The sequence below is a fragment of the Podarcis tiliguerta genome (assembly GCF_965153285.1).
Source record: "Podarcis tiliguerta genome assembly, chromosome: 4".
Classification (NCBI taxonomy): domain Eukaryota; kingdom Metazoa; phylum Chordata; class Lepidosauria; order Squamata; family Lacertidae; genus Podarcis; species Podarcis tiliguerta.
In genome coordinates this window covers 30,567,996-30,580,821 of record NC_139537.1, presented here as the reverse complement: position 1 = coordinate 30,580,821, position 12,826 = coordinate 30,567,996, and the positions used below count along the sequence as shown (strand labels likewise).

At 43.2% G+C, this 12,826-nt stretch overlaps 1 protein-coding gene across 1 annotated transcript in view; it reads left to right on the top strand.

Annotated features, from left to right (window-relative positions):
• Nucleotides 1-3,610, top strand: part of GAP43 (growth associated protein 43) — a 55,100-nt gene extending 51,490 nt beyond the window's left edge. The window contains exon 3 of the mRNA XM_083437234.1: nt 2,758-3,610. Coding sequence (XP_083293360.1) covers nt 2,758-2,846 — 89 coding nt within the window. The 3' untranslated portion in view covers nt 2,847-3,610. The remainder of the gene's footprint in view (nt 1-2,757) is intronic.
• The last annotated feature ends 9,216 nt before the right edge of the window (nt 3,611-12,826 follow it).

The window sequence follows — 12,826 nt, the reverse complement described above, 5'->3', positions numbered from 1 at the left end:
ACTGTTCTACTTTCCTAATGGTCAGAGCAAAGGTCAAGGTGGATGCAAGCCAATCAAGTGGTTGATGTTGAGTGCCAAGGGAATTGTAATGGCTGTTTCCGAGTGAGCAGTGTCAACAATAAATATGAAAACCATGAAGGACAAATCCTCTGAGGCTGTTGGAAGGAATCTAGAGTGCTGATATGATTTATTTCTACTGGCACTGTGGTTGATCATTTAAAGATCCCACAGATATAAAAACAAAACCATAAGCCACCAGCCACAAAAAGAAAGTAAGATCAGTGGCAATGTGCTGTTGTCTGCTTCAATTTAATTAATCCTGGCAAGTCAAAGAGGGCTGGGCAGATCCCAAGAGACTGTCTTTTACCCAGAAATCCACTCAACCTAATTTCACCAATGTAGGGCAGCAGAAGGACTTGGCGCTCAGCCTACAGGCCATTAGCACATAGTGGAGATGGAGACAGCTGGGAATGCTGCCCTCAGTTGGAACTGGTGCCCCCCCCCCGCCTGACTCAGTTTTATAGCAACCAAGTTTGTATTTATTCACAGCACTCAATCATTTCCTGATAAATGAATGTGCACATCCTCCTGGTCCTTTCAAGGAACTACAAAGTGCACCAAGAAGCAAGGTTCTTAAGAAGCTGTGCCAGCAAGATTTTGCCTTATCTGCTGAAGGCCTCTTTGTTTACTGTAGTATGGTACAGAAGAGTGCTGGTGATTCCCAGGTGAAGGAAGAGCATTGGTTATTGGAATCTCCATGCACTAGAAAAAGTAAACTCTGTGTTAATCACCTATCAAGTTGTTCCTTGGTGCAGAGAGAAAATGTTGAGATTGCTCGAACTGGGAATGGGTGGGGAGGCAGAAGTGGGTATTGAAAGTAAATGTAGATTACTGCATTGTTGGGAGTGAAAGCTCCCATCATTTACAATTCTTCCACAAACCATGGTTTGGGAAGCAGTGTTATTAAACCACAAAGGAATAAGATGAACTCTCCTGGATCAGACAATGGTCCATGTATTGCAGCGTGCTGTTTCCAACAGTGACAAAAGAGGAAGTCCGTGGAAGGGCTATTAGAGGCAGAAAGAGAGAGGAGGAAGTCCATTTTCCCTGAATGTGCAACGACATTTGCCCACCAAATTGTAATTCTATGCATTTTCAACTAAAACCCAATAATTCTTTTCTATTAAAGGTCCCATGTTCCCAGGTGAACTGACATGAAAAAGTCCTGCATGCCAAAATGAAGGGATTTCCCAAAGGCCAAAGTTACTTTGGAAGAGCTGTCAATGGCACCAGTGCAAGTAATGCCCCTTTGCTTTGGTTCAGGGAAACCTGGCTTTTTCTCACTTCAATCTTACAAACTAGATCCCTTCTGACTAGATGTTTCTGTCACCCAGATGACTTTCTAGTTTGTTTTATCTACAGTTGCTTCCGTTATTATTTTGGTCTTTAGAGGTGACCCAATAGTAATAGCTTAATTTTTCTATTATACTGTGTATGCCCTCTGTATCCAATCCCTCCTGCCATGCCCCCTCCCCTGCTCTATTTAATTTTGCTCAGTGTAATTAATTAATTCAGCGTAACTATCACTCCCAGTTTCATACAGTCATCAGCTTCTGTTGGAATCTCCATTTCTCCCATAACTATGCCTAGAAAGGATAAGGAATTCAGCAAGGCACGAGACTAGGAAGTGTAGGAGATACAGGGACGCCAAAGTGGGGTTCTTCCCAAGCCACCCCCTTCACTGGCTCTGCTTCACACACCTCTTTGAATGTGTCATGGAACTCTAATAATACCTCTTGCATGCCTGGATGCAGAAGAAAGAGACAGGTGTGTGAATGTGTGTAGAAACTAGCCTACTGTACAAAGATAACATTTAGATGCATTGCTCCACCCATTTATTTATTTATTTTGCCTTTGGCTCTTCCCACCTCTGCAAGAAGGGGAAATGTTTTTTTAAAATACTGTGGCCTTTTAAATGTGTTTATGGAAGGGGGTTGTTGGTCTGTTTTTATTATGTATTTTGTGTTCTCATTTTGCATTTTTATGTTGTGAACCATTCTGTGATCTTCGGGTGAAGGGCAGTAGACAAATTTAACAAATAATAATAATATGGCACTTGGTCTTGCTCACCTCCTATAAATTCAGAAACTGGTTCCACGTCAAGTTACAAAGCAAAAGGATTCTGCGTTGCCAATTCAACATGAAGCTGTTGTCTTCGTGTTTACAGAGCTAGGTCTGCATTGCCAATTTCTAAGACTATTGGTCTACACCATTTCTAAATCCATACACACACAAACACACAACAGCTAGGCCCAGGAGCTTTCTAACCTGCATAGAATTAGTGTATTGAAGTTCCTTTATAACAAGAACAAGTAATGTGTGCCTCAGTCAGCCATTCAAGTGAACACGTAGAGGCTTAAAGTGGAGAGGGGATGAGGTGCACATGAAAGCCCCATTTCCAGAGTTGCAGAGCTCAACTGGAGTCCTCCATGCAGTCAGAAGAGGGGGCTCAATATGCTTAGAAGCCTGATAGCACATGTTCAGCCAAATGTGCTTAGAAGCCATCTTTGGAACTTGCCCTGCTCAGGTCTGAAATGGAGCCTTCACATGGGGAGGGGGGCAGCATTCCGCTAAACCTCTTCCTAGCTTCATGGTCATTCACTTGAACACCCAAATATGGCGCTCAACCTAATTTCCCCACGTGTCAATGTGTGAATCGAGGGGGAATTTACAACTTTGCATTTGTATACCTTTCAGATGCTGTAGAAGAAACCAAACCTTCTGAAAGTGCCCAGCAGGAAGAAGCGAAAGAAGACGAGAGCAAGGCGGACCAAGAAAATGCCTGAACATTAAGAAATGACTCCCTGTTGCCCTGTGCTCCCTTCCTCTTTCCCCGTATCTCCCCTCCCTCCCTCGTTCCAATCTCACCCTCTCCCGCTCGCCCTTGGGCTGAGTCTGTCTGTCTTCCTTGTCCCCTCCGCGCCCCCCCCCCTTAACCCTTTTTCTCTCTGTGTGGCAAACATTTAAAGAAAAAAAAAAGCAGGAAAAATCCCAGTCAAACAGTGTGGCTTAAACATTTTGTTTCTTGGTGTTGTTATGGCGAGTTTTTTGGTAATGATGATCCAATCATTTTGGGAAAATTCTTGCACTGTATCAGAATTGTTTGATCTGCGCGTGCGTGTGTTTGTCTGCCCACCACGAGTGCGCTCTCTCTCTCTCTCTTTCTCCTTCTCCCTCTCTCTCTCTCTCTGTTCCAAGTGTGTGCGCAATGTTACGTTCATCTGAGGAGTCCAAACCTATTGAGTGAGTTAAGGAAAGGAAAAAACAAAAACAAAAAAGAGAATGAACATTTTTCTTTTCTTTTCTCCCCTTTTCAATGTGATGATGATGATGGTGATGGTGGAATGAACTAAAGGAGGCAAAACAAACAAAGCAAAAAAGAAAAAAGAAAAAAAGAAAAAAAAGGAAAAGGAAAACACAGAATCAGAATACAACCCCGGTTTGTTTTTAAAAATAATAAAATAAAATAAAGCAAATGTGCCAATTAGCGTTACTTGTGACTCCCGGCTCCTTTTTCAAACTGCAGAATGACAATAAAGGAGAATAATTATGATGGTATCACTGTGATGCATTTCTGTAGCACATTATATTTCAGTGGATATTGTGTGTTTTGTGGATAGAAATTCATTTGGGTGGTTATCAGTATACCAGACATGCTTCAATTTTTATGCGGAGAACTTTTCTAAGGAGCAGTATATGTAAGAATGGCCACAGAAGTGCAATTTTCAGTCTGACATACACCAATTCAGGATCAGATTTTTGATGCACATAGTAGACTGAAATTACTACGGCACATAGGTTCATCCGTTCTGACATAACAATATACATGTAGCATCACATACTGCATAGTTTTTCTGTTCCATCTGAAGTCGCAGAGGATGGACGATTCAGGATCACCTAGCCGTTCCTTGTACACTTTCAGTGAAAATGAATGTCTGACAGATGTCAATATTGTATGTCAGGTGTTAGCTAGGGAGGGAGGAGAAATCATCAGAAAGTCCCAGGGCAGGTTTAGGCAATACAAAACACACCATTAAAACAGATTAAAACAATATTACAATCACAATTAAAGTTTAGATAGATGATAGATAGATAGATAGATAGATAGATAGTCAAATTAAGGTGCAATGAAGGTATCAGACAAAGCTCTGTGGAGTAGGGATTCCACAATTTAGGGGCTGCCACAGAGAACCCCCTTTTCTGGGTCACCACCCCATTAATCTCTGAAGGCTTCCTGAAAATGAATGCCAAAACACAGCTTCTTCTTCTTTTGAAATTTGCACTTCTCCAAATTTTGTGATGCTATTCTCCTACCAAATGATGCATAAGAGAATATGTAGATTTGGGGAAAGCATGCCTAAAATGCACATATTTATGAAAATGGCATATGAAATATACATTGTATTGGGAGAAGTTGGTTGCAAAAGTGTGGGCATTGCATACAAAATATTAGGAGAAATGCACCCTAAAATGCTGATGAATTTTCACAAGGATTTTTTTTTGGGGGGGGAGGGGAAATCTGCCACTGATGTGGAAATGGGGATAACAGAACGGATTATTAGAGAAACAAGAAACTGAAAATGACAGTTTTGTCCATCTCTAGCATGAGCAGACTTCAGGCTTCTGGAAACCCCAAGAACCAGCAACTATAGCCAGTGGCAAATAGTCCCTGGGGGAAGGCAGACCCAATTACCTACTGCATCCCATGAGCTATATGCCCCCTTGGACAAGTACAGTTCTACAGCTGATTTATTTCAGATCAGGGATCCTAACAGCATAATTTAGAGAGAAATAAACACTTTGTTGTCACTATTGTTAAACCGCAAATTGTCCAGCGATCTACCTTCTGACCATCCCTGCTCTATGCAACTTCAGTCTCAACTTCCTGTAGCTTTACAGTGCCCTCTGCTGGTTAGCTGCTAATTTGCAAAAGAGGGAAATGTTTATTAGGCAGTGGTAGAAGGAAAGCACCGTAGAAGTTACAGGGACTACTATAGTTGATGAAACAGGTGGGTCTATATAGTCTAGAAATCTGACTTAGCCATTAGCAAATTCCCACTACTTGACGGAAACATATGTCTCCTATAATGCTTGTAGGTGTTGCGAATGAGTAGCTTAGTATCCCATTAAGTACAGGTTAGCTTTAGGAGTACAGTGGTACCTCGGGTTACATACGCTTCAGGTTACAGACTCCGCTAACCCAGAAATAGTACCTTGGGTTAAGAACTTTGCTTCAGGATCAGAACAGAAATCGTGCTCTGGTGGCACGGCGGCAGCAGGAGGCCCCATTAGCTAAAATGGTGCTTCAGGTTAAGAACAGTTTCAGGTTAAGAACGGACCTCCGGAACGAATTAAGTACTTAACCCGAGGTACAGGTAAAGTGAAAGACAATATAAGCTTCTGATCAAATCAGAGATCCTGCAGACCATCTCAGTGCCTCCTACCTGAATTATTTCCAAAGTACTTTGTGATATATTTAAATACTAGGCCTCCCTGGTCTTACTGGAACTTGAATAGCTCGTTTTTGAGACAGCATCCCAAAGAAGCTAGCTGAGGACCACCTGTTTTGAGTCAGTGGAGAACTTCTTCCTACAAAACCCCACAATTCTGCTAGTGTTCACTATCTGAATATACACTAGGACCAGTTTCCCTTATCTGATGAGACCTGACAGCCTCAATAGCTCAAGGCATGTAGAGCTGCCTGCGTCTGCTGTTGTCTTTATTAGCTGTGAGAGCAAACAGTTTAATTGTATTACGGGAAAACCATTTTTTAAAGGATCCTTCTGTAAAAAAGCTCTTAAGATAATCATAAATCCTGCAGGTGATGCCCTCTCACTGCCCTGATTAATGTCACTATATTGTCTGTGAGCCTCTTTTTAATAGGACTTTCTTCTCAGTGAAGGCTGGAAACAGTAGCCGCGGTGACCCTAAGCAATAGTGTTATACAATAGCACATGCTTGATAAACCCGCTAGCTCCACAGCTGAAACACCCAAAAGGATGCTGTGTCCAGAGATGATGCTGAAGTTCTCTGATCTTGGGCTCACAAGTCAAAAACTTCCCTCAAAGGAGTACCAACAGCCCTTGGGCAAATGTGATCTCCCATGGTCCTCTGGGCTTAGAGTCCTGATGTGCTGTTGCGCAGGAAGGGAAGGGGATGAGGGGAGAGTGGGGAGTGGGGCTGGGCTTTAGGAAACACTGGCAGCTGGTGGACACAGGGACATTTCTTCCAGGCTCTCAGATTGACTGGTACAATGAGGTTTTCCCATTCTGTCCTCCTCCCCTGGACGATCTCAATACTTTTCAGAATGAATCCAAGATAAGTTTTGGAAACACTTCCATCGTACGAAGCGTGATTTGGCGCTACTGCACATGTGCGAGCGGCAAAACCCGGAAGTAGCCCATTCCTGTACTTCCGGGTTTCCCATGGTCCGCAACCCGAAAACACGTAACCTGAAGCAAACATAACATGAGGTATGACTGTATTTTGTTTGGAACAGTGTGTTTGAATAGAATCCTAGTTAAAAATGAGAATGCTAGTAAACAAACAAACAGTTTTACAAACGTGCTGTAAGCCTGTGACACCAGATGGCACTGTAGAGCTGTTATTGGAACTCTGAAATTTTACAACTTAGAGCTAGAAAACAGTTTTTAAAGATCATTTTCAGATTGTTCTTTAATAGCTGTGTAGAGGCCTATGTATAAGGCAGCTTCCTCCGTAAGGTAAATGCGTATAGTGTGGCAGATGGAATTTAAACTATGTGAATTCTCTTAAGAAGCTAATATGCTTCCGCTGCATATTTTTTATTTAGGGGGTGGTAGTACTTCTGGTGGCGGAACTGCCCTTCTGGGTTAGTTTGTCGACTGTTGATCCCCACCCTGCACTCAGCTCTCACCTGGGGCTCCCAGAAGCTGTCAGCATGTGACACCCCACAAACGGCTTCAACTGGCCAGCTAAACCAGGTGAGGGTAGTCAATGGGCCTCAAACCCCCTGTGAGTTAAGAACTTCCCCTGTATGCAAAGATAGGCTCCAGCGAATTGAGTGGATGAGACCAATAGTGGGTTCAACATTCTCTGCAGGTGGTAGAGGGAAGGGAGGGATAGATGGCGCTCGTCAACCTGGGAAAGCAGCTCATCTAGGAGAAAGAAAACTGATCCTGAACCCCCACTGCCTTGTGGGATATATTTGGGAGAAGAAAGGGCTAAGGAGTAAATTCTACACAAATCCAGAGTGGAGTCCCTAAGACAGTTGGATGACAGCTTGTACGCTTCTTTCCAGCAATTCATGTGTTGCCAAAATTTTTGCTCTGCTTTCCTTTGGATCACATCAGTGAGGCTGAAAGGAGGGTCTTGTCATCTGGGCAGCGCAGGACCTCCATACACACTGCCTAGGCTTGTACCCTGTGGAGATCACTTCGGTGTTGCTAACAGCAGTTTGCCTTCACCCCTGGAGGCACACTTCATTGTCCCTCAAGACAGATGGATGACAATAATGACAACATTTTTATCCTGCCTTTCCTCCAAGGTGGCATACATAGTTCTGCCATTTTCTCCTCAGGGCAAACCCTGAGTAAACCCATTGAGCAGACAACAATAAATCTTCACTAACTTTTGAATTTTTTTACAAATGACTATTAACTTTTGAGAACACTGCCGATTAGCACAAGTGCCAAGGGAAAGGAAACAAGGGCTGCTTTAGAAGTCAGGCAAGGTAGCTCAGTCTAATAACCATCACCGACTTGAAAGCTTTTCTGAAACAATGAAATTGTACATTTATGCTTCACACCGTTCATTGCTAGGCTTTTTAAAGCCCTTGGGTCTGGAATCTCCAGCCACCTCTGAAACATAGCCGCTGTTTAACAAGGCATAACAAGTTTCAGGAGGAACACTGTTAACAGGTTAGCACTGCAAAGGCAAAGATGAATACAGACCCTAATATATTAACCAGCTTTTGATCCTTTATTAAAAAATTTAAAAAACCTAGAAGAACAAGGTTTAGTGCTACTGCCTTGATCAGGGATTTTCACACTGTGAACACTTTACGATGGAACCAGACCTTGATACCACACAGGATTCCAGAAGACCAGGTAAGCCAAGTCCACATCTTCTAATAGACAAGTAAGACATTTACCCAGAATCTTATCCCAATTGTTTCCTCTTCTTCCTAGTCGCAGATTCCATTTATTCCACCATGATCCTAAACACACTGTGTCCCTCTTCTTCCCCTCTCAGTCCTTAATGCTAGCTCTCATTTTACACCATGATCCTTAGTGAAGGTCTGTAGTTCAGTAATGGAGCATGAATTGGTGGTGGTAATCTTGCTGGCTTGGTTGGGATCAGCCAGATGGGCCCCAGATAGCACTTTGGGACAGTGCTAATCTCCCCACAGTGGACCCACCTGGCTGGCAAGCTCACCAGTGCAGGGGCAATGATTCCACCCAGGAAAGATTTTTTCCTCACCCTTGCAACACCCAAAAGCAGCTCTACCTCCAGACCTGCTTTGAGATACCTTCTAAAAATGCAGGGCTAATGATGGGATGTCAGCATTGGGTCAGTATTGTAGTACCCGGATCAGTGAGAAAAGCATTATTAGGTAGGAAGCTGTTTTATATCAAACCAGACCATCCATCCACTTGGCTCAGTATTGTGGTTTGCCTGTGGCTCGCCAGGGTTTCTGTCAGGAGTTTTTCCTCTACCTGGCGGTGTCACCGATCTACTGCGTGCATAGATGTGCCCTACCACTGAGTAACAATTCTTCCTCATAGTTGACGAGGTCAAAGTAAAACTTGACAAATCTTGCAATAAATAAAAACCCAGCTAGTTAGCATTTGTAGAAAACAAATAAACCTCATCCTCATACAAATCATTGCCAAGCTCTAATATTAGTTAGCAAATTTACAAAATTCAAGTGAATCGTCCCCAGGGTTCTTCTACATAGTTCACTTCAGCGTATGGCAGCAGTCTTGGAGATCATTTTCACAGAATGCTGTGAGCAAAGTAGCACAAGATTTATATTTTGGGAACCAAGGTACTTTCATATTTGACAGTTTGAAAATATTAGCACAGAGAAAGGAGTGCCATCTAGTGTATCAGCAACTCATAACTGCTTGTAGCACCCAAATAATTTTGAAGGCCATCTTCTACCCTATAAAGATTTGCCAGGCTTTGGTTAGCCAATAAAAAGTAAGGGCAACCCAACCTTTGATCAGTTCATCATTTGTGTGTGCTGAAAGTTTCTATGATGTAGTACAAAACAGCACCATCGTCTTATTTATTTCGTTTTTCAAATTCTGTGATTTGCTTGCAAATAAACTGGCTTTGCTGGCAGACAAACTAGTAAAGCATGTTGCTCTTTCAAAAATGAACTGAAATTCCTCTTAACATATAGACATTGAAGATCAAGATCACATTGTCAAAGGAAACGGTTCTCTAGTGTTACTGAAAACGCTGTAGTCTATCTACGTAGGGAGGAATGACAAGATGCCTCTTCCATTTAATTTGCACCCTGCAGGCAATTATAGAAGCTCAGTGCAGATAAATATGTAGTTGGAATGAGCACATTGTCTGCTGGCTTGTTTCTGTTTACCACGTGTTCATCAGAACCGCTATCCAGAATCTGTGCACACAAACAGGGCATGATCCAGAGCCCGCTATGTGCTTTTCATTTTACTAACACTAATGGCTGAACAGGGCTAGTATTTCAGTTACTCATGCATTTTCTTTTCTATTCACCACAATTTTTTGCCCAGGGCAAAAAAAAATCAAGACATCAATTTCTGTGAACAAGTAGGGTGGTATTCAATTATGGCATCCAGTCAGCACTGGCAGATGTAACTGGCAGCAGTGCACATACTAACATTGGACATAGTCATCATGGCTAGTAGCCATTGATATCCTCATTCTCCCTCCAAACTGGCCACTACATTGAGAGTGGTGGTGATGGTGGTGGTGAATTCCATAGTTTATCAAAGTGCTGTGTAAAGAAGTACTTTGGAAGTCCTGAATCGTCTAATATTCACCTTCGTTGGTGGCAACAGAGTCAAATGACTGAGGACCACCGTCCCCCTCTCTCACGTTCCAGGTTGACTCTACGTTTGGGGCACTGCAAGGAATTAAAGTATCAGTGAGGCCCACCACCATGGGCTACTTAAAGCCAAAAAGGGGGCGGGAAGGAAAGAGGCCTGAAGCAGGTGTACCAGCAAATGAGTCCAGGGCTGCACAGTGGTCACAATTTCTCCTACCAGCTTGGTTTCCTCAAAATAAGAGTTTCACATGTCCAGGCAGAATAAAGAGAATAAGAAATCTGTAAAGAAACAAACATATAGAACACCATCCACCAACTTGGTGAAAACCCATCTATCCAGTGTGATACAAAAATAATCTGGAAGGCACCAGGTCGGTGATATAGAAGAATGGGGGAAGCATATTTTCATGCAGTTTAACGGTGTGTGCGTTTAGGTATACTTAAAACGAAGCCCGGCCTACCAAGGCAGAGGGGCTGCTGGTCCCTAGTCATTAGGCGGCAGCAGCCTGGCCTGTTTGCAGTCTTAGCCTCTGTAATCCTCACTGGTAGAGAGGTCATTAATAATGCTTTCTAGCCTGTCACTGCATGCTGCATCTTTTGAAATCTATGCCCCTCTGGGCCCATTAGAGGGAGGAACTATGTCTGCTGAAACATATGAGTCTGGCAAGTACTGCCTGCTGTTCTTGTCTCAAAGCCAACACCACCATCCTTGTACACTAAAGAAGGCTGGGAGACTCTGGGGGAGGATAGTGAGTGAGAATGGGGGTGGGGACTGAATCAGAGTGGGGTTAAAGCTGAAAGCCTGTGCCTCAATAGAGAGAGCAGGAATGGTGCCTAGCCCGAAATCAATGTATGAAAGGGATTCTGGCATCGGGTGAATAAATACAGGAAACCATTTACCAAGTAGTTGTTTCCCCCTCTGTGCATATAGCCACTTGGAAAATCAGTTATCCATAAGTAGGTCATCTTCCAGGTGCCCCAGTGAGGTAAGTTGGATGGTTGAAGGAAGGAAGAGAAGGAGAGAGAGTATGCTTATGGTCTTATTTTGTAAAGTGTCCTGGAAGCTCCGCTGAAGGCAAAGACAATCTTTTAAACAAATATGTTTGGCCAAACATCTACTCTCAATGAGAAATCTAGAGAAATAGAGACAAATAAAATTTCTCCTTATTTAGGATGGCCATATTTCTAGAAGTTGAGCTTTTTTGGGGGAAATGAATCTCAAAACTTTTTTAATGTCGTCAACATCTCAGACATTTTCCTGATTTCCTGAAATTCCCCCTGGATGCTATTTTCTCCGGTTAAATCCTGAATATGTCCAGGAGATTCCAGACGTATGTCAACTATACCTTATTACTACTCTGGAGAATGCCAGAAAAAAGTGGCTTAACAGTTGCTTAAATGTATGCTATGGCCACGTGACCCGGAAGTGTCTGCGGACAGTGCTGGCTCCCGGCCTCTAGAGTGAGATGAGCGCACAACCCTAGAGTCTGTCAAGACTGGCCCGTACGGGCAGGGGTACCTTTACCTTTACCTTTTTATGCTATGGTAATCACTTGGTTAATCTGCCCTCTTTACTCACCCCGGATCTCCACCCCCTGTGACAGGGGTGTGGAATTTTAGCAAGGATATTCTAATGACTCTTAGGCTGCAATACCCACTTGAAAACAGCAGGACTTACTTATGAGTAGATATGTATAGGATTAAACTGCTACAGAACAATCCAAAGCACCCTAATGTTGGACTGTGTCGAATTAGGTGGAGACATCACTCAGTTGACCTCCCACTAATTGCCAAACACACGTGGTGAGGAGGCCTGCGGTCAGAATCCTTGCTGGAAGAGGTCAGCTGGAAACCTCTGGATTAGGGCTCTGCTGCTCTGCAGAACCATGCCAGCAGGGGGTGGTTTTTGGATTAGTCTCATCCACTCAATCCACCAGAATCTGTCTTCCCATGCAGTGGGAGACCCTGACTCACTAAGGGTTTGAGACTCATCGGCTAGCCTCATCTGGTATAACCAGCCAGTCAAAGATGGTGTGGCCACTGTCACATGCTGACAGCTTATAGGAGCCACAGGTGAGAACTAAGTGCAGGGTGGAGCCCAAAGTTGGACAAACTACCCCAGAAGGAGCATAGCCCCCACCAGAGGTACTACCACTCTCCTAACACTCCATATGGGGTGTATGGGTGGACATATACCAAGATAACAATCACCACTTCTTTCTTCATTCATCTGGGGCATGTGCAGAGAGGAAAAGGCATAGATAACAAAATCAAGGGGAGTGCTTTAAAACATGTATCAGGTAACCACATCCATCCTTGTGGACAGCAATATCTGGAATCCATCTAGATTGAAAGCAGCATCTTGAGGATGAGTACGAATGATTCCAGATTGAGACGAATACACATTAGTGCTGCGAATGGGTTAGTGTGTGCTTAGCCAAAGACTTCAATGCTACATAGACATCCTTAGGAGTAAGACCCATTGAACTTCCTTCTGTACGCTCACATCAGATTTGACTGGTTGACTGTATGCAATGTACCAGCAGCCTCAGTTCTGGGTAAGTTGTTTAAAATATTTGAATTCCATATGGTGAAATCCTGGGAATCTTCCAGCCGGTGTCTTATCATGTCATTTGTAGTTCTAAAATGTTCTTAATTCTGCTGGAGCTTCTCTGATCATTTATGGAACGGGAACAGGATTTTACGAAGACTCTGGTCTTTGAAATATTCATGGGGCTTTAG